We start from the raw sequence: 21,031 nt of genomic DNA, 5'->3' as shown, positions 1-21,031 counted from the left end.
GCTGTAGTGAACAATACAGTGAAATGTATTTGCTTGTTCCACTTCCACCTGGCCTTTATGTTTCTCAGCTCCAAAGGGGATAAGTCACTGTGTGAACTGGTTTTTTATGTTGCCAAAGCTATGGGAGGGCAGGTAAAGGTGTGCTCACAATGTAACCATGGGGTCCTAGTGCATAAATGATTTAAAGTGTTGGAGACATCTTTAGTGCCAATTTCACCACAAGGTTATGCCAGTTGCAGCTTTGATATTAGTTGACAGGACAGTTTTCAACTCTATGAGTAATTTTGTCATGTTTTAATTTTACAAGCTCTTAGGGAACAGGATTCTATTACATCTCAAGCATATACTAATTACTTTCTGAGAGTTTCTTTAAAATTCATCCAGTGGTTCAGGAGATATTTTGGTAATAGAAAGATACATGAATGCGCTCACACAGACACGGGCAAAAATGTTATCATCTGCCTTCACCTTACAGCAAGGGGCAATGAAAAGACGAAGAGAAATTATAAGTCTGTGTTAAAACACGAAGAACAAATAGACTGTGGTCCATCCTGCTGTCAGATACTACCTGGACCTGTTGATGGACACTGACTCACCTCTGGTTCTGGTTGATGAGATCGCCAATCTTACGATTCTGCTCCTCAATACGAGAGCTTTTCTCAAAGACTTCCTTTTTTAAACATTCGTTTTCCTAAAAACAATTTTGACATTATCAGAATAAGACTTTACAAAATAATAAATAAAAAAAAGACCAAAATTTTCCATTGGCCATTGTCAGTGCAACAACTGATGACTGGCGATATATTCTGCAGGTGTGTTTAGGCAGTTTGTACAACTGTGGAAGTAGGCTGCAAAGCCTCAGATTTGACTATTTTGGTTTTAAAACAAGGAGTTACTCAAAACCTTTGATAGGAAATAAACCAGCTCTGTGCTGATATTAGGAGCTACAGGCGGCTTTATCACGCTTAAAACAAATACGTGGTTAACTTCAAACGTAATTCCTTTAATGTCACAGACCACAATATTTTTGAAACTTGGAACCAGGAGGAAAAATTGTCTGGAAAACAACTTATTGTTCTGATGACTAGGATCGGTGCCCCGCGTCGCAGCAAGGAGAGCCAGTGGACCTCAGAGGCAAGGTGTCACCAAAGACAATTTAGAGTCAGTTCAGCTGGGAATTATTAGCAAGATGAACCTGAGGTGCTGCATAAAGCCTCTTTACTATCTGCACTACCTCTGTCTGGTATAAAGCCAGAAATGTGAGCTAATGCAAGAGAAAACTGCCACAGCTTTTTACTGATAACAATAATACTCTGGAAAAAACAAGTGAAGTGGTTTAACAGCCACCAGGATGCATCCCAGAGCTTAACCTCGAACTGATCCATGAGGAAAATCTCTCTGTGCCACAGTGGGGCTTCTGGTTAGTTTATTATATTTACCTGCTGTCCATTAATTGGCTATATTTAAAATGGCCTCAAAAAGCCTTTGTAGGCTGCAAAGAAATGCTGGGTTAAAGAGACACTAACAGTCTGTCTATCTATCTAACAAAGTCCATATTTAATATTTAGACCCATTAAGAAGTGGTTTTACGGAGTGACAATTGTTCTTTTCTTTTGTTCTTTCCTTATGTAGCTGCCATCACAACAGATCGACTCATGTCCTTTTTAGAACAAATATTTCTTTAAACAGATGGGTTTTTTTTACTGTATTTTGTCATTTTGAATATAATAGAATTATTTATACCTAAACTGCTGCCAATCCAAACTACTTCCACAGATCATTGGTGAACAGAAACACCACAGCGATGTCTCTCACCCGTTCTGCTGAGCCAACACCTGACAGGAATCTTGAGACACTTTCCAACCCCCCCAAAAAAACAAAAAAAAAAAAAAAGTTTTAACAAAGAAGCAAATAAACTTCTATTCTGTAGTTGAAGACATATGGCTACCCATCTGGGGAGCTTTATTATTTCAAAACTGGAGTTTGAGGTTTTGCTGCTGGAAATGGATGAGACTGATCACACAGGATCAGGGTGTATTACAGTCCACTCAGGTCTGGGTTTGAGTTTATTTACGGGTCAAAACTGCTAAACAGAAAAGTTTAACCGGCTAAAATAAAATGGAAAAAATAAACAATAAATAAATACAGCTGATGGACTCCAATGACCAATGGTTGCTATATTTGTCCAGGCGCCCAACCATAATGGACAAATATCAAATCCTACAAAATGTAATGAACTCTTTATGTGTATACCTTACCTGGACAATTCTCTGAATATTGTGCAGGATCATGGAAGTTTCCATCGTCATGGTAGAAACACTCATGGGATGACTTCCTTGTCTTTGATTATCATCGATCTGTTAGGAAAATAATAAAAAACAGATGCAGATGTTTTACAGTTAGCTTGAAAGCCAATCAGTCGCCACATTTTCATCAAAGAGTTTATACCTTTAAGGCAAGTTGGTCCAGTTTGTCTGATATTTTGCCCACAGCTAACCTAATCTCTGTGTTGTGTTGTCGAGCCTCAGTCATCAAGAAAGAAGTCACATCTCCAGAACCTGGAGAAAACAAATCCCGTCAAGGTTAAATGAAACCATCGCAGAACTTAAACCTAACTTCCTTGTAGCTGAAGTCAACAATCTCACCCATGTATGGGACCGTCTGTGCGGGGTAGACCTGGCCAACAGGCTGTACTGGTGGAGCGGCAGGGGTCTGCGTGTAGTAATAAGGCTATGAAACAACATAATGCACTTGTTTTAAGCCATAATAACAGATCTGTTTTTATTCTATAATGTGCTTATCAGTATGACATTGTTGGCAAGTGTGAAATGTAAAGAAACGTCACCTGAAAGGCATGGCTGCTGCCTGGCATCCCAGACTGAGGGCCAACAGAAGCCATCACAGGAAGTAAGGCTGACGATGGAGCAGCGTGTGGATGAGGATGTACTGCAGGACAAATAGATCACAGGCTCACAGATAGTCCAGAGAAGCAGAAATAATGGAAGTAAGTAAAGTGGGAGAGAAGCTCACTGTGTGCAGACGCTGGAGCAGCAGCTGTGATCAGAACTGGAGACGGACCTGCAGGACAGTCCTTACTTCTGCTGCCACTGGTGTCCTGAAGACGAACAGAAAGCAATGAGGACTCAGGACCAACAGCAAAAATTATGTTAACCATTTGGGTTAAACAGAAAATCATCTGACTTGACAAAACTTCCCCAGAACCAACAGCTGCTCTAATTTGCCCTTTTTAGCTGCATTTATTTGTCACCCTGACCCAACCAGATGTTCCAACATGTCACTGATACTGTACTGTGTATCTATGTGTTTTTGGGATGAAAAAAAAAGAATAAAACAAACCCTGAATGCTAATTAAGTTAGTAAAGGTTTGGTTTGAGTGGAGGGTTAATTAAAGGGGACCTATTATGCTTCCTTGAACAAGTTAGGATAGGTCTGTACAAAACATGTTCATTACACTTAATACACAAAATCATTCTCGGATATTGAGATTTCACCTGATCAGTTCTGCCTGTTTTGAGCTCAATTCAGAATGAGCGGTTTTAAGGCTACGTCACTTTTATGCAAAAAAGCTGCTGTTAGCCACACCCCCCCCAACTCAGTGTCACGTCTCAAAACATAAAAACTCACTGAAGGATTAAACGCTGCGGATCACAGCTCTGTTCTCTGTGACTGGGAAAACATGCACATGTTCTATACTGCAGCCATCAACAAAATATTTTCCTTTTCCAGCAGACACTGTTCAGCTGTAAAACCAGAAGAACAACCATGACAGTGTTCTTGTAATGAAGTGGGTGGAGCTCCACTTCGGTTGCTAGGTGAGGGATGGGGTCAGCTTGGGGTTGTTAGGTGAGGGGAATTGTGATGCAACAATCCTGAGGTTTTTGAAACAGGTCGTTTTGCAGACCCTGTTTCTAGAAGCAGTAGATACCCAACTGGAAGTACAAAAACATGCAAAAGGTGAATCTTGCATAATAGGTCCCCTTTAAACAACTTGAAAATAACAATTACTGTTTCCTTTGAAAGCAAATGAGATGATGGCTTAAAAAAACCCTTCAAAATTATAATATAAAATATATTTATATCATAATTCTGATTCATTCACACTATTGTTTCTCTGTCTTTATTTTTCATTATCCAACTACTTTATACAAACTTTGTGCAATTTTGACCATTCTTATGTCAAAGTGTTTAGCTCATTTACTAGATGGGTGCTATGACTTTTGGTTTTAGCAACTTTAATACTTTTAAAAACATAACTTTATTTACAACTATAATCCCATAAAAAACACATTGAGGTCTCTTTAATTCTTTTAAGCTTCTAAGCTAGCACTTTGCTACTTTCGGCTTTTAGGAAGTAATTTGTTCCTTTTAGCTTGTAGCTAATGCTCTGCTTCTTTTAGCTTAAATTACTCAGTTTCGGGTTCTCCACTAAATTTTAGCAGTTATTGAGGTCTCAACACTCGCACTACATTTTAGTAGAAAATGCAATTTGTCTAGTTAATCATTTGCTTTAATGTTTGTATAATGCTTCTCAAAGAAAAGAATTTATAAAGGCCCAGTAAGGGGGGTGTAAAAAAAAAAAATCTAACTGAATTAATCTGACCCTGCAGTTGACGCCAACCACTTAAAATCAAGACAAGATAAACACTAGGACCAACATGATAACTCGACCACCACTAACACCATCCTCCAAGACCTGCTCATGGCCCAGGACTGGACTTTATGCCAGTCTATCATATCCCAGAGACAGTGTGTTGGACTGAGTAAAACTGGCTAATTAGGCAATAGATTCATGCAAGGGACGTAGTCATAGTACATGTAAGACACTCAGGGGCCAAACTCTGACCTCAAGCTCAGAGTCACTGTATTCAGGCTGACTGGCAGCTCCTGTCAGAAAAGGCAACATCGGCTGACCCATCTTTGCCATGCGAGAGATTAGCTTGGCTTTGGTGGCATCTGGATTCTGAGGAATAACAAAAAAAAATGATTTACCTCAGCATGACATTAATACAGATACAACAAAAGCAGAGGAGCAGCTTACCACCAGCTGTTCGTTCAGAGAGCTGGACTTAGCACGCAGCGGTGGCTCCCTTTGGAAGAAAGAACAAAATGAAAGAAATAACAGAGGTCAAAGACAGGCCAATTTACAGGAAGTGACAGGAAGGTTGAGGGTAATGCTTTTAACTTCTTTTTTTTTCCCCCTTCTCACCCTGGTCTGTCAGGACCTGATGCAGTTGCTGGGACCGGAGGCTCTGTGACATGATTATCCACATTGGTGGACGGAGATGGAGAGGGAGAAGGGGAGGGAGCAGCAGAGTCCCTGGAGCTGGTACTCGTCTGATCAGAGCCGCTGTCTTTGGAAAACTTTACCTACAAAACAAGCTCAGTGAGCCCCTCTCTACATTCCAGCAACAGTACAAGCAACCAGGAGAAAAGAGGCGGCGTGAGACATTTTAGTTTCGTACACGCGGACGTACAAAACAAAATGGCGGTATCTCTAAAAGGAAACACAAAGGCAGATCAAGAGAGGTGCCGAAAAAGGCTCAGGAGTCGTTACCCTTCGAAGCTCTACTTCAAAGATAAGAGTGCTGTTAGCCGGGACTCGGTTAGGGACTTCCTTGGACCCGTAAGCGAGGCTGGGCGGGATGATAATGAGACGACGACCTGCCTTCTTCATTCCCAGCATCCCCTCCTCCCATCCCTGTCAACACACAGAACAGAAAGAGGAGCAATTAGGCGATTACCTTAAACATCCCATCTCTGATGGGAAGCATCGACCCGTTAGGTACTCAGTGGAAAGAATCATTTACTGACTTTAGTTTTCAGCTTTAAAAATTGTCTGAGTTGTAAGAAGGCTTGACAGAAAGCTTCTGTTTTCTGTCAAGATGTCAAGAAATCATACATTCACTAAAGCCCACTTCAGTAAAATCTAGATATGCCCAAATATAAAATGGGAAAAAGCACAAAATGAATGAAACTACTGTAAGAATACAATAGTTCCATTCATATCAGAATGAGTGTGACTATTTAAACAGTGTCACTGAGGCTCCGTTTTCATGTTTGATGCTGTTAAAATGTATCAGTTCATTTGCTAATATATTTATCAGCCATGATATTATACCACTAAATAGCTTGTTACAATAACACACGACAGTGGGAAGTATTAGGGAGCAAGTGAACACTTTCTCCTTGAAGTTATGTGTAAAAGCTGAAAATGTTTTGAAAACTAAAATAAATTTAGATATTTTGACAAGGGTCAAATTATAATGAGACAGCTGAGTCACAGCATCTTCCCAACTGCAGTATTTGTGGGATGTTCCTTGTCAGAACCGATCAAATGTGGTCAGAGGATTAAAAATAGGTGGCCAAGACTTATCAACACACCGTCAGTGATCCAACCCCTGACTGATCCAACAGGAGAAACTAGCAAAATACCACAACCAAGCAACTGTCCGTACAGAAATATTTAAAAAAAAAAAAAACCTAATGATGTTTCATCTCAGCATTATTCACTCCTAAATATAGTAAATGGCTGAAAAATATAAACTGAGACTTTTTTTTTTTTTTTNGGGGGGGGGGTGAAGAACTTTTTAGCAGTAAAAATTAGGACATATTTTTATTTTCATCCTGCATAGTGGGGTAAGATTCACTGTAAAAAAGTGTATTTTTGGTAAAAGAACTTTTTGACTCACTTTTATTACTTTTCCAGCTCCAATTTTAAGTCGTAGAAACTTGTCTTTGTTTTGATTGGAATCAAAAACCTGAAACGACATTCATGGTTTGTTTACTGTGTGTCATCAGACCAAGGAGAATCACAAGAGGCAAAAACCATCAAGCGAAACTGATCAAAATGGCGGAGTAAGTGTGAGACCTGTCCGATGGTGTGGTTCTGCAGGAGCCAGCCTGTGTACACCACCTCAAGCGAGTCTCCGCTCTCCACCGCCTGGCCCTCGCCGAGACTCAAATCCTGAGTCACCACAGAATCTAAAGAGGGAGTGCCGTTTGCCCTGGCCAAACACACCTGGGGATGAACACAGAGAGAACTTGTTAAATCGAGTGTGGGGTGGGGGGCAACCACAGAGACGTTTGGAGCCTGAACAGTAGCCTAAGCTGTTGTCATACTCCATGAGAAGTCACAAAATCAACTCTCATTCAAGTGGTTGCGTGACGAAAGTTGTGTCATTTTTCTCAGAGGGGTTTGCGTCAAGTCTTGTGTAATTGTTCAGAGGTTGTTGTGAGCATGTTTATGAGGTAAAGCCGGTGAGCTTTAAGGGTGTCATTTGGCTTCTACTGCTCCGCTGAGAAGCAGCTGGAGGCTGTTAGAAAATACAGCCGTCTTTATGACTGTTCCAGCAAAACTTAGAAACCTATGAACTTAAAAAGACAGCGTGGAGATATAGGCGGCTCTTTGTGGCTGTGGTGGCTGGGACACGTTCCCTTCGTGCAAATGCCAAACAGCGTGTATCTCAGTCGGTTTAATAAAAATTTCTGGTCGTGGTAAGGGAAGCAAAAATCTGTACAAGGACAGGAGAGCTGAGAAGCCAGTTTTAACGCTGTAGGAGGAGGGAGGAGCTTCCCGGCGGCTCTGAGCCGAGTATCTCATGGACGATGAAAGATGTGTGCGCAAAGAAACGTCTCGCAGCCACGTGACCACGAACCGACTTCTTGACTTCTTATGGAGTATGACGGAGCCTTGAAGGTCACTGTACTTGTGGTCCATCTGTTTGTTTGTTGCTCCAACTAAATTGATATGGGAAAAAGAAACACCTTTTTAAATTGTAAAATATAAACCATTTATTAGCTTGTGATACCCTGATGACCTGTTCAGGATGGACTTCACTTCGCTCCTGTTGAGTTAGATACAAGCTGCCCCCTGGGACCCTGAACAGGATTAAGCAGGTACAGAAAATGAGTGACTGAGCTTCCCAGTGGTGTCCAATCCTGGTCCTGGAGGGCCACTATCCTGCATGTTTTAGGTGTTTCTCTGCTTTGACACACTTGATTTCAAGTTCTTCTGCAGAACTTGGAGACCTGCTGAATAGCAGGGAAACAACTAAAACCTGCAGGATAGTGGCCCTCCAGGACCAGGGCCACAAGTTTCAGACCCACCTTTAGCAGCAATAACTCTTAGTAATCATTAATAGTATCTCACATCAAAGTGGAGGAATTTTGGCCCGCTCTTCTTTACATTGTTGTTTGAGCTTATTGAGATTTAAGCATAGTTGTTTCAACACAACTCTCTTAAAAGGAACAAATCATAATTTGTACACTTTTTTTACTTTTAGACTGTATCAGGGTCAAAGCTCAAGGCATTAATATAGGCATTATATTTCTATGTCTGACATCAGAAAAAAAGCACACAAAAGCAATAAGAAATGAGCAAAAGGCAGGCAGGCAGAAAGTTGCCAAAGACTGATGACGTTGAGTATGGAAACCAGAATACAGCACTGAAGTGGCACATCCCTAACACAACACCCCACATGAATTTACAGCCATAAAAGAAAATGATTTTTTTAACCCAATGAATGTTTTACATTTTAATTATGATCTTTAATTGTTGCCGAGTTACAGCGGGCATCTGGAGCCGCTCTCAAACCCTTCTCCATTTTGTTTCTGCCACCTTTTTATTGTTTTGCTACTGTATGGGAAAGTGTGTATAAAAGCAAAGAACAAGGACTTAATTTCTCACACACTCCTTTGGTTTCTGACTTTGCTTTTGTTTATTTAAAATAACAATATCCCCCATGTTGTTTATCTGAGGTTGTGTTACCTCGTTTTAAGACTGATAAACCGATTTTTCTGTTATGAGCTGATATGTAAAACCTTGGAAATAACAGAGGAGTGGATTTTTGTTTCTCAGATGTCTAATCCAAGTGTGAGTTGTGCCTCTTTACGACTCACCTCTCTGCAGAAGTCTGAAGCACTTTTCTCAGAGTCAAACATCAGGGACCAGTTCTGCCTCTGGTCGTCATAAAAAGTGCAGTAATTGTTCGGCTGTACCTACAAGATAAAAACAACGTATATTACTACCTTTTTAATACACGTTTTATTACAGATTTGTTTTTTTAAATCCAAGACCAGACAGGGAGAAGCAGAAAAGACGAGTAGCTTTCTCAGATTATCTGCTTCTTCCGTCCTTCCGGAGTCGACTGACCGTGAAAATGAAGCCCGTGTGAATCTTGGTGGTAGTCACTTGCTTCTGCTGGCTCAAGTACAGAAGCAGTTTGTACTGGAGGAGAGGGAGAATGCACGTTAATCGTTCAAAGCAAAAGGCCCGGCAATAATCTGAAACAAGTGACCGGGTTTAGGACCGACCTCTTTTGTTGTGTGGCTGCCCAGCACAGCTGCTCCCAGCTTCCCCTGCTTTGTGTACTGACCGTTAACGCTACACGGGACAGGGGAGGGAGGAAAGGATTTCACTTAGAGATCATTTAGAGAGCTGCGATTGAATCATAGATCTAAAATAAAGTATCAAGGTCTGTACTTTTGTTGTCTGAATGCTTCATTAACACCGTTTATAGCTTTTAAGTTTCTGCTTTCATTCTGTTTGTTCTAGCCTTCAGCTTTTGTTTAACTATTTTTTTATCACTCTTTTTATTGAATCTTTAAACATTTTACAATAACTACAATGAACAAGCACCCCCCACCCTAGAATCTATTGAAAGACAAACAGGAGAAAAAAGGCTAAGATAAAATGAACAATATAAGAAATAAAAAGCACATTACACACACACACACACACACACGAGTCAAGCCACATGACTGTGGGTCTCAGCTCAGAATGATCAGTCTGTATTGTTATCGTTCAACAGAATCAGATTCCAGGTTAGTTAAATGATCCAGCCCAATCAGCCAAAGTCAGCTTGATGTTTTTCCACTTTAAAAGGAGCTAAAGGACCTCTCTAATCCAGCTTGCATTTGAAGGTGGAGCTGCAGATTTCCAGATTAGTAGCATTAGCCTCCTGGCCAGCAGAGTCGTGAATGTTGTCCTTTTTAGCAGGAGGGAGAGTAAGTGAAGTTGGCCACACCCCGAACAAGACATTAGGAGCGATATTGCCTCCAGTTACATTAAATAATGTGAGAATAATTTCAGACCAGAATCTCTTCATGGAGGGACAGCTCCAAACCATGTGAGTAAATTAGTGGTCTGTTAGCATCATTCACACAAAGGAGGACACTGTCAGATATTTTTGTAAACCTGGCTTTAATAGTGAGCTTGATGTAGAATCTGACAGTGAATGTAACTGATCTAATCTGTGTCCTCTTTAAAATCTGAACTGAAATCTTGTTCTGCTCATTTTAACCTTTAGCCGTTTTGCTGATTTTAGTTTTTGTTGTGGTCATTTTAACTTTAATGACTCAAGTTTCAGCTCCTTCAACAAATTTCAGCAAAGCCATTCAGAACTCTGTGTTTAGCAGTGAGAGCAGCTTTTCTCTGTGATGAAAATAATTTCACTCCAACAGTTAACGGTAACCATCTAATTTTCTGTTTATGACTTACCATAATAAAGAAAGGAAAATCAAATACTAATAACTGAGTCAGCAGGTTAGGATGGTTTCAAACTTACAATCTGAAGGCTTGAACAGCTGAGGCGACTAACACAGCGGGAGCTCCAGGTGGCGTGGCTGCTTTCTGATTGGCTGAGGCTGTAAACACACATAAAAAGAAATAAATAAAGACAGTCCGTGCAGCGTCCATCATCAGGCTCACGGATGTGTCCATAGTGACGACCTTACCGAGGCCGGAGCTCTTCTTGGGCTGTTTGGGGGCTGTGTACTGGAAGGACTCGTTCCCCTGACTAGCTGCCTGGTCCAGTCCAAACAGAGACGCCAGCTTGGCTCTGCAAAACAAACAAGACAACAACAAATCTTTGCACCCACTCAACACTTTTTATTTATAATGTTCCCTGTATCAGGATGTTAGATATGTCCTAAAGGAAAGGTAAGTACTAAAGAGAAATAGAGGATAACCAGTTGCTCAGCCACCTTTATTGGCTGTATCAAGCCCTTGCTATATCGTGAATAGTTTATTGTTGTCACACGCTCACAGATTAAGTTACACTACACCTGCTGACACACTTGCTTGAATCAGTTAAAGCCATCTCCAGCTACCCATAAAAACTACTGACTTCACGTGAGGCTGCACTCTGCCCTCTGGAATGGGCGGAGCCATTGGTTACATACTGTAACCCCAGATTCTATGAGTAAAGGCGCAGCCCTTTAAGGCTATCGCTAGTGGGTTTATCCCTTCGCGCTCAGCACAACACTGAAAACTTTAGTCCACGCCCACCTGCTGTGTGGGCCCCACCCCCGGTCCGTATAAATTATGGTGAGACCGGGCATTCAGCTCCCAAATAGCTTTTTTCTTCAGCTGTTTAGGAACCAGTGAGGCCCAGAGCTTAAAGGGCTGAGCCTATACTCATAGAATCTGGGATTACAGTACGTAACCAACGTTCTATTTCGTATAGGCTTCGCCCTTTAAGGCTACCGCTAGTGGATTAAAGGCGGAGCAGGATGTAGTCTATGCCTCACTGGGTCCATCCAGACACAAACATGAAGCACCTGCTCGCACATAGCACATTTCATCACTCAACCTTCTGCATGCGTAATTACGCGTTCCATGCGCAGCAGCGCACCAGAGAAGCGAATGATTCCTGGTCAAAGAAGGGCTGAGATAACAGACCTCCTGCTGTGAATAGGAACAATGGAGGTTACAAACTGTAACAGTGTAACGTTGAGCAGAGCAGGTCAACAACTCCTCAGGAGGAACAGTTCAATAACAATAACTTCAGCAGTCATGAACTGTGACTGATAATAAACATCTCACACTGCGTCTGCATGTAGGCAGGTGTGAGCTCAAATTAAAGCTCCATGAAATAACAATAATCATTCTATCAGAACCCTGAGAACAGAAGGGGTCATGGAGAAAGTGGAGACATTACATAGATAAAAACGAATAAATAAGCACGGAGATGACCAAGAAGCTGTCGCGCAAATATCCTCCACTGTCATCCCTCCATGCAGAGCCGTGGAGGATGAAATGCCTCTGGTGGAATGAGCTCTGAGGTTCTCTGGAGGATCCAGCACAGAGGAGCTGTAAGCCTCAGAAATAGCCTCACACCACCAATGTGAGAGACGCTGAATGGATAGAGGACGTCCTACAGAGCTGTCTCTGTAATGCACAAACAGACGCTGAGAGCGGCACAGTGCGAGTGTGCGCGCCACGTAACACGAGAGCACGCGCACGGGACAGAGGAGATGAGACGTGGCTTCCTCCTCAGAGTTATGAGGAGGATAAAAACCCTCCAAAGTTATCACTCACGATCTGAATGAGCTTGTGATGCTTATAGGAGTAAAGGCAGGGTTATGAAGCAGCACAGCTGAGCTGCCGTCGGCTTGAATTCTGAGACATGAGGGAGCAACAGAGAGCGCAGAAAAATCACTCACTCTCTTTGCAGATGTCAGAGCTAACAGTAGGGCTGTTTAAAAAGTCAGAAATTTAAGTGGAGCCTGATCTAAGGGCTCGAATGGAGCTTTAACCAGTGCGCACAGAACCAGCGCTAAATCCCACTGTGGGGCTAGTGGGCAAGACACAGGTCTGTGTCTCCGTACATCTTTCAGAAAACACTTCATCAGTTGGTGGTTAAAAACTGTTCTGTCACCGAAACCCTCATGGCAAGAAGAAATATATGCAGCATAAGTTTTAATTGTGCTGAGCGCTAATTTTCTGTCCATCAGCTGCTGCAGAAATGACAGCACATAGCCTAATGGACATGAAATGGCCTCCATGCCTTTCTCCGTGCACCAGTGCTGAAAAGCTGCCCACTGCGAGAGAGTAACCGAACGGCAGACGGTTGAACTGATACGGGATGCCCTGGAAGGAGAAATGCAGAAATTTTCTGTTTCGGAATGACAGAGATGTGAAAATATGCGTCCTTCAGATCTATGGAGGTGAACCAGTCTTTCTGGTGAATGTTCTCCAGCAGCAGGAGCAGGCGCACATTTTTGTGCTGTGTCATGGTTCTCATGGACAGCAGCCAAGTTAGAGCCCTTGCCGTCGTCACCCGCCTTGGAGGCTCTCCGGGGGGACCCATGTGGGGCTCAGACAGAAAGGGCTGTCTGCCCGTCTCTGTACTGTGCTCAGGCTGTGGGCTCACGTCAGTATTGAGGTGAGCCGGCGCGCACTGAGAAGGGGCGTCGGCACTTTTGTGAATGAGACGCCATTTCAGAGGAGGCTGTTGCTACCGCGGCAAAGAGCGTTTACTCCCATTGCGCGGTGAGTGGGGAGAAGCAGCAGAAAGTAAGACGGGCCCTGGCAAAAAACAAGGGATTTTTCCGGACTCAGTCTGCTGAGGAGAAACAGTTTTAGCTGATATGACAGAGTGCTTTGTGGACCATGGTCATCCAGGCGGCAAAGCGGGACAGGCAAACCGTAGAGGCTGCACACAGGTTCAAGATGGCGTCGGCGGCTTTACAGAGGGTTCTTTGTGTCCTCTGGCAGGTCTGCTCCCTCTAGCCTCTTTGAAGGCCAGCAGGGCTATGTTGTTGTTTGCCGCGACCGACTGGAACGAACGCTGATGTGCACTGTTGGTGAACCTGGTGATCAGCTGATCGTGCCTGCCTGGGGGAACAGGTCGCTGGTCCGTCCGGCAAGTCTTCACCCCGAAAACCTCCGCAAGGCTCGGCTCCAGAGGGGGAACTGAGGGAAAACTCCGCTCAGCAAACCCCTCCACTCTGGTGAGAGAGGCCAAGGAGGAGACTGGCGCCTTCAGCTTGCCAGGCCCAGAAGCAGCCTCGTCCCAGTATGACATCACAGCTGGGAAGCAAGGCCAGATGGAGTCAGGGCAACGAGCTGGGGCAGAGCTAAACCTTCCTGCCAAATCATCCGATCGGAGCGGGGGAGGAGGAGGGATAGAGAGTCCCTTTGTGCTAGCAGCCTCCTGGATTATGCCGGGCAGATCCAGGAGGAGAGCGCCTACAGCTGGGAGCGGAGTGGCCGCTGACATGGGATGAACACAGGCGGCAGAGCATTTACTCAGCCGTCCTGATTCCGCTATCACTCTCCCCAGCTGGGATGAAGCAGCGGGGCTGCTGCTAGGATTGCCTCTGCCGGAGGAATCGTATGATTTCCTGCGCGGCTCCGCGTCGAAAAGGGCGATGGTGTCGTCCAGCGAGTACTCTGCCATGGGGAAAACCTCCTCAGCCTCGGCATTAGCCTTGAAAAAGGCTGCTCATCTCTGCTTCTCCTCGGAAGAAAGGAGCTCACAGGGACGGCAGGAGGACTGGGGAGTGAGGGCGAGGTCGGTGTGGTGGGGACCTAGGCATCCCTCGCAGATGTCATGCCGGTCGTAGCTCATGATGTAGCCGGTCAGGCAGGACAAGCACAGGCGGATGGTGCTGGTGCTGGACATCTTTCTTGTTCTTCGCTCTTTAGTTCAGTGCTTTGCTGTAGCTGAAGAAAAAAAGGGAGCCAAATGCCCGGTCTCACCGTAATTTATACGGACCGGGGGTGGGACCCACACAGCAGGTGGGCATGGACTAAAGTTTTCAGTGCTGTGCTGCGTGCTAAGGGATAAACCCACGAGCGATAGCCTTATAGGGCGAAGCCTATACGAAATAGAACTATATGAGTGGAAACTTCCTTTGTTTGGGGCTTCTGATTCTGGCTTCATCCTTAAGATGTTGTCTATAGAAGTCCCAGCGCTAGTTTTTGTACTAATTATCCGCCTTATTAGAATAAATAGTTAAACTTTACTTCTTTTATAGCGTCATCCTTTAAAGGTTAAATTGTCCAAGTTGCCCCTTCCCTGGGGTAAAAGGACCAGAAGTGAGTCGAGGGTGGTCCAAAGAACAATAAATGAAAGGCTGAGCATCCCTTAAAGCAGAGGTCCCCAGCCTCCGGGCCGCGGACTGGTACCGGTCCATGGGTCATTTGGTACCAGGCCGCAGAGAAAGAATAATTAATTTACAGTATTTCCGTTTTGTTTATTTTTCGGAGTCTGAACGACATTTATTTTGAAAAATGACCGGATTCTCTCCCATACATCCGTCTATGACTCACTCTTGACGCATATCAAAACGCTTATCTAGGTCACGTGATACGTTACCGCTAAAAACAAACCTACAAGCAGCAAAATGAGTAAAAAACAAATGTCTCTGGAAGCCCTAGATGGGACTGTCTCGTTACTGAGAAACAGACACAGGGCTCCCACTGATTCAGCGTTATGGTGAGTTGTATTCTTTGTGCACTTTATTTTTGTGGTGTATCTTATTTTAAAGGGCGTGTTTAAACATCACCATATTGACCAGAGAACATTAGGGGGAGGAGATGGTGTTATTCATGTTGATAACACAATACCAGGATGCAACGAACAAAGCTGCGAGTACACGTTGGATTTACATTTATTATTTATGTATTTATTTTAACACCTTGATGAGGACTAGATGGCCTTTTTTTTCCTCAATCAAACATTGAGCTAAAATTTGGTGCGGCAGTAGTGGTGCGGAGAGTCATCTGAGCGTGATGGCCAACGAGACAGAGCACGACGACACGTTCAAGGTTTGACCGCAACGGCAACAGCACTGCCATTTTCTTGACACAGGATGAGCTCAGTCTAAAACTCTGGCACAAAAGCTGTCCCTTTCCCCTGCTTGGCTTAGGTGTTATCCATGAAGGATCTGAAAATTTCCAGCCAATCAGAGCGATTCCTCAGTTTCAGCTCCTCAGCTTTTAAAATTTAAGATTGTGTTGGATTCGTCTTTAAAAGATCTGTCTAATGGTACCAGAATAAGTCGTGTTTGACAAGGTTAGAAAAATCAGGTGGCCTTGCTAAATTCACTCGCCTTCATCAACCTATTACTAGTATCTTGTCTAGTTCACGCCGATGAGGTCATCTGCAAGTTGTGACCAACTCCACACCAGTTTCAGTCCCTTTCAGCACCTCCAGAAAGTTCCCCGAACGCTACTGACAGCCTTTACTGTTTTAAGACCAAACAACAATTAATCTGAGTGATGCTTTCAATCCACCAACAGCTAAATGAGTGAAGTAAGCACAGCAGCAGCCTGGTACTGACCCCTGGAACTCCTTCCACTGGTAGTCGCTGCCGTTTCCCAGAAATGACCTGAGGGCCTCATCTCCAGTCGTAAAGACCCAGGTTGGGGAGGGGCGGCCTGTTTGCATGTGGGAGTTAGAATCTCCGCCACCACCACCACCCTCCGGTTGTTTCAGTTCCGATGCTTCGCTCCGGGGCCCACCCTGAACTTCCCAGCAGTCACACCAGCGTGGCAGATTCAGCAGCACAGCAGGAAGGTCACCGTTGCATGTCGCGCCACAGCCGAAAGCTTTTAGCCTTTTTCTCCTCTAACAGGGAACATGTGAGAGGAATTAGCTGCTGGAAACCACTCCTCTGCTGCCATCACGCAGCCATCATGCAGAGGGCAGCGGATCCGTCTGAGAACGCGGGATATTTATCCGTGTGTGGTTGTCACAGTCAACCGGCCATAAGACGCACAAAAATGGCTGCGTATCAGTCAATTTTACAGACAGCAGTGTAAAATTTGATGTGGTAGTAGCTGAGACTGAGCTTCAACACATCGCTTCAAGAGCTTCGGTTAAAATCTTGCCACCAAGTGTTTGGAGTCAACTCCGTCTGTCTGTTGGCAATTTATCTCATAAGCCAATAGACGAATTTTAATGAAACTTTTAGAAAATGTTCCTTTCATGTACCTCTACAACTGATTAACTTTGAGAGCTGACCTCATTTAAGATGGCCGCCGCAGCTAAACACAAACGTGTCTACAAGTCGGTCAGTTTCACAGACATAGTGCTAAAATTTGGTCTGGTAGCAGCTGAGCATTGTTCCAACTTATGCTCTGAGTGCTAATGGATCACAAATGATTAGTTTTTTTATAACTCTGCCATTACCTAGTAAAGTCAAGTCTGTCTGTCTGTTGGTAAGATATCTCACAATGCGCTGAATGGATTTCACTGAAACTCTCAGACGGTAATCACTGGATATGCATCTACAACGGATTAACCTTTGGAGTCAATCCTATTCAAGATGGCCGCCACAGCTAATCAACATTAGCCAGCTGAAAAATAGCCGTAACTCAGACAATTTTACATATATGGAGCTGAAATTTGACGTGGTAGTAGCTGAGAGGGATACTTTGATTGTGAAATCGTTGATGACAACCTCGAGGTTCAACAAATGATGATCTTGTAACCTCAAACTCTGGCATTAAAGGCGGCGGGTGATATGCAGTCCTTCAAGGACTGCCAGGCCTTTAACTCACAGTAAACTGATTGTTTCTAAAGTACTTATTCTTTACAGAAAAATAAATTATAAAAAGGGTTAGCTTGTCAGTTCCAACATGGAGGTTAAGAGGCTTCAGACTGTTCATGTCGTGGCAGCTGGAGAAAGGCCTCATTCATGAGAACTGCTCTGAGGATGACAGTCAGTCAAAAGGGAGCATGTGATAACTCATCAGAGCCGAGCACAGCCTCACTCAGATCTGAAAGCAGGGGGACATTATCCAATCTGACCTGCTCCAGCCCTCTGCAAACATGACACAAAACATGTAACCTGCTGCTGACATGAGCTCTGTTCTCTGACACACACACACCTTTTTATCAAATCTGCTGAACCAAGGTCTAGCTCTTCAATTCACGGCAGACATTCATGGATACAGCGTTTAGTGAGTTAATGGTCCAAATACGAATGATGAATAGAAAAAAACTCAACTTACTAAAGTCAGGGTTTGGTGGGTTCATGTGAAATTCGAACAAAAAGGTAGCAGCTTAGAAGATAAAACTGCCATGTGCTTTAAATTATGAGCTAACTACAAACAAAAAAATAAATATTTCCTCGTTTGAAAGAAATTTGGTGGATGAACGACAGAAGCTAAACCAAAGTGCTGGTAAGCTAGCTAGTTAGCTCGCAGGCTAATAAGTAGGAGAGTCTGGGTAAAGAAAACAAACTCACCCTCCTGTGGGGGACAGGAAGTCCCCGTCTTCATCGTCCCCGCCAAACATCTTTTAAAGTTTGAAACCCTCTCTTATCAAGTAAAACAAACACAGAAATGAGTTAGCTGTCTGACATGACTGCTTGTGACTTCCCCTTCCTGTTGGAGGTTGAATCAGCTGACTCGCCACCTGACCCACCAACAATTCGTGCAGCCGACCGCTGGGGGGCGCCAAACACCGCCGTCTGAGTGTAGAAAGTACGTCTACAGCTGATTAACTTCTGGATCCAACATGATTCAAGCAAAGTGACCTTAAAGAACACAAAAATGCCTTCAACACGGGGAAATTTGTGCTTAAATGTGTTGCATCTGTATGTTACTCCCACTTCGTACTCCAAGTTCTACTTATTGCGTGAGGTCTTTGCTTCAAACCTTAGCATTACCTGTTGGACTCAATTGTGTCTGTCTGTTTGCAAAATATCTCATGAACCACTGGACTGATTTTAATGAAACTCTCAGAAATTAATCATCAAATATACGTCTACAACTGATTAACTTTTGGAGTAAATCCAACTTAATTGGCCGCCACAGCTCTTCGACATCAGCCAACATGAAAATGGCTCTGTCCGTTTTACAGATACTGAGCTGAGGTTTGATGTGGTAGTAGCCAAGAGTGATCCACAACACAATCTGATGGTGACATCTCACAATATTGCACGAGATTATGCACAGCGTTCTTTTCAAGGTTTGAACAACATAGCTCCATCATTTCTTACCAGAAGATGATTTTAGTCTAAAGGTCTGGCATGAAGGGCAGCAGGCGACATGCATTCCTTCAAGAAATATTAGGTCTTTATTTGAACTTTTAAAATCTTTATTTGAAGGGAAAATGTTGACATTTTGAAGTAGAGCGCTGTGGGAAGGCTATAAATAAATAACAACTTACCTATGGTAGATAGCTTTTTGAATGGCTTTAGCTCAGAAAAACAGAGTTTATGTCAGGCAGAATGGCTGAGTTAAGTCTTATATACACACACAATACCATGGAAATAACAGTGTGGTGCAAAGCTGTAGAAGATCTGTGAAATAGTTTTTACATTCACGTAATTTTGGTGAATGAGAGGATTTTTTAAGATGACAGCAATCCATTTTGGTTTTGGCTGTGTTCAGACTAGCCATTAGCTCATCAGCCCCGTCAGACTTGCAATTGTCTCCATACTGAGGCCATTCAAAATGGTATCTACAACAGGTAAGATATTGTTCAAATCTTCCACAGAACCTTGCTCCAGACAGTCTGAAATGTCCCTTTAAGGGAGTGTCTCGTTTGTCATCGTTACCCATGCTTCACCCCCCCCCCCCCAGCCAACAAATACACATGACACGACTTTATAATCCATCTGTTTACTGTCTTTCAGTATTTACACATGATCATTTTACAGCAATATTAGTTAAGATTTAATGACATCTGAGCCACCATTTAGCTATCAAAAATATACAAAAATAAAATTGCATCTGCTCCTTCCGCCACCACAGCTGTCAGTCCACGGGTTTCGCTGCGCGTTAGGAAAAGGTTCGGGACTTCCTGTTGCGTTTCGCTCGCAGGGAGGTTGGAAACCGGATGAAGTCGAAGTGTTTGCTCTGGTCCACGTTAGGAAAGGGAGGCGGGCCTGTGTGGAGCCTCTTGATGAAATGGACCTCTCTTTGGTTCTCTCTCGTCCTGGAGGCTTTAATCGGCCTTCCTTTCCTGGTGAAGGCCACATACCAGCCGTCGTACTTGGCATTCTGCAGGGCCGTGTAATTGTTCTCCAGGACGATCTCGGTGAAAATGCAGTCCCTGCTGTGGCCCCTGGGCTGTGCGAGGAGATAGAAAATGTAGGCAGACATCTGGTGAAGCTTCGGAATCATCCACAAATACACAATACCCTAATACTCTTTGCACATTGTTTTAAAAGTTGACTTAGGAATAAATTATTCAAAGTTTTACAAATACGTTCATAAAGACACATGAAAAGACATATTTTTATCACTATGCTTCAGCATTAGGTGATGGTGGCAAATGTTTCCTAAAACGAGCAAACTAGTGTAATTTTGCAGTCAAGTGGAAATTATTGAATAACTACATATATTATTATAATATGCATGTAATAATTAAACAGGTCGCTTTTTTTCTGAACAGATATTAAACCTTCACATTATAATGTTACATTGTTTTTTCTAGGTCTTATTAAATGCGCTGCAAACCATAAATATGTCCTCTACAAAAACAGGAATCTGACACTATTAAATTCACTATTATGAATTTATTCAATAAATCTGAAGCTCTAATGCACACGTGTCAAACTCGGTTCCTCTTGGGTCGCTCTCCTGCATGTTTTAGATGTGCTCTTGCTTTAAAACACCTGTTTAAATGGATGACTTGTGGACATGCTTCTGGAGAATCTGATGGTCTGGTGAGGAGGTCATTAAACCATTTGAATCAGGTATGTCGGAAAAGAAAAACCTAAAAGTTCCAGGACAGTGGCCCTCGAGGCCTGGAGTTGGACACCCCTGCGGGGAGAAATACTACCCGCCTGCTACAGGGCTGTGGGAACTTGTTTCAGACAGGGGGCACTGAAAGCATGTGTGAATTTGTGCCTCTAAATACCCATATGAATAATATCATAAGCCCAAACACATACAGTCAAATGCACAGAGCTTGGTGTCTTATCTAACTATGAACATTAAAAAAATACAGTATGTTGCTCACTTTTTTGTAGGTTTTGAGCAATTGTAAAATCTTTATATACAAAATCAATGCTGGTTTACAAAGCTCAGTAATATCTAAAAATTATTGGAAATTAATCTAATGTAATTTTTTTTTTCTTTTTTTAACTATGTATTTGGAACTGCATGTCCTCACAGCAAATTCAAAAGTGTTAAATGTTTTGGTGTTAACAGACTTTGTGCAAAAGCAGAGTTAATTTTACACTTATAGAGTCACATTCTGTTTATGTAACTCTGGGATGTATATTATTAGTAGTTAAAATCCAGTGTTAAAACAAAGTGTTT

The 21,031-nt window shown here is 43.1% G+C and overlaps 2 protein-coding genes across 4 annotated transcripts in view; both read right to left on the bottom strand.

The window, feature by feature from the left end:
• Positions 1–18,146, bottom strand: part of fkbp15b (FKBP prolyl isomerase family member 15b) — a 30,811-nt gene extending 12,665 nt beyond the window's left edge. Inside the window, exons 1-18 of one of the 2 annotated variants that reach the window (XM_017433987.3) lie at positions 18,004–18,146; positions 10,756–10,859; positions 10,587–10,665; positions 9,334–9,403; positions 9,173–9,247; positions 8,920–9,018; positions 6,890–7,039; positions 6,711–6,779; positions 5,576–5,719; positions 5,228–5,388; positions 5,060–5,108; positions 4,865–4,981; positions 3,031–3,115; positions 2,846–2,946; positions 2,646–2,730; positions 2,449–2,558; positions 2,259–2,357; positions 597–691 (exon numbers count right to left, since the gene is read on the bottom strand). In XM_017433987.3, the coding sequence (XP_017289476.1) occupies positions 597–691; positions 2,259–2,357; positions 2,449–2,558; positions 2,646–2,730; positions 2,846–2,946; positions 3,031–3,115; positions 4,865–4,981; positions 5,060–5,108; positions 5,228–5,388; positions 5,576–5,719; positions 6,711–6,779; positions 6,890–7,039; positions 8,920–9,018; positions 9,173–9,247; positions 9,334–9,403; positions 10,587–10,665; positions 10,756–10,859; positions 18,004–18,053 (1,742 nt within the window). In that variant the 5' untranslated portion in view covers positions 18,054–18,146. The remainder of the gene's footprint in view (positions 1–596; positions 692–2,258; positions 2,358–2,448; positions 2,559–2,645; positions 2,731–2,845; positions 2,947–3,030; positions 3,116–4,864; positions 4,982–5,059; positions 5,109–5,227; positions 5,389–5,575; positions 5,720–6,710; positions 6,780–6,889; positions 7,040–8,919; positions 9,019–9,172; positions 9,248–9,333; positions 9,404–10,586; positions 10,666–10,755; positions 10,860–18,003) is intronic. The other variant, XM_037977761.1, reaches the window with a different exon arrangement.
• A 1,260-nt stretch (positions 18,147–19,406) lies between these two features.
• The window catches only part of fgf17 (fibroblast growth factor 17), a 13,385-nt gene continuing 11,760 nt past the window's right edge, over positions 19,407–21,031 (bottom strand). For both annotated transcript variants that reach the window (XM_017433966.3, XM_017433967.3), the window contains exon 5: positions 19,407–19,834. In XM_017433966.3, the coding sequence (XP_017289455.1) occupies positions 19,544–19,834 (291 nt within the window). In that variant the 3' untranslated portion in view covers positions 19,407–19,543. The remainder of the gene's footprint in view (positions 19,835–21,031) is intronic.

Source organism: Kryptolebias marmoratus, linkage group LG1 (genome assembly GCF_001649575.2).
Source record: "Kryptolebias marmoratus isolate JLee-2015 linkage group LG1, ASM164957v2, whole genome shotgun sequence".
NCBI lineage: Eukaryota > Metazoa > Chordata > Actinopteri > Cyprinodontiformes > Rivulidae > Kryptolebias > Kryptolebias marmoratus.
The sequence above is the reverse complement of the archived record's forward strand: the minus strand, read 5'-3'. Positions and strand labels throughout refer to the sequence as shown.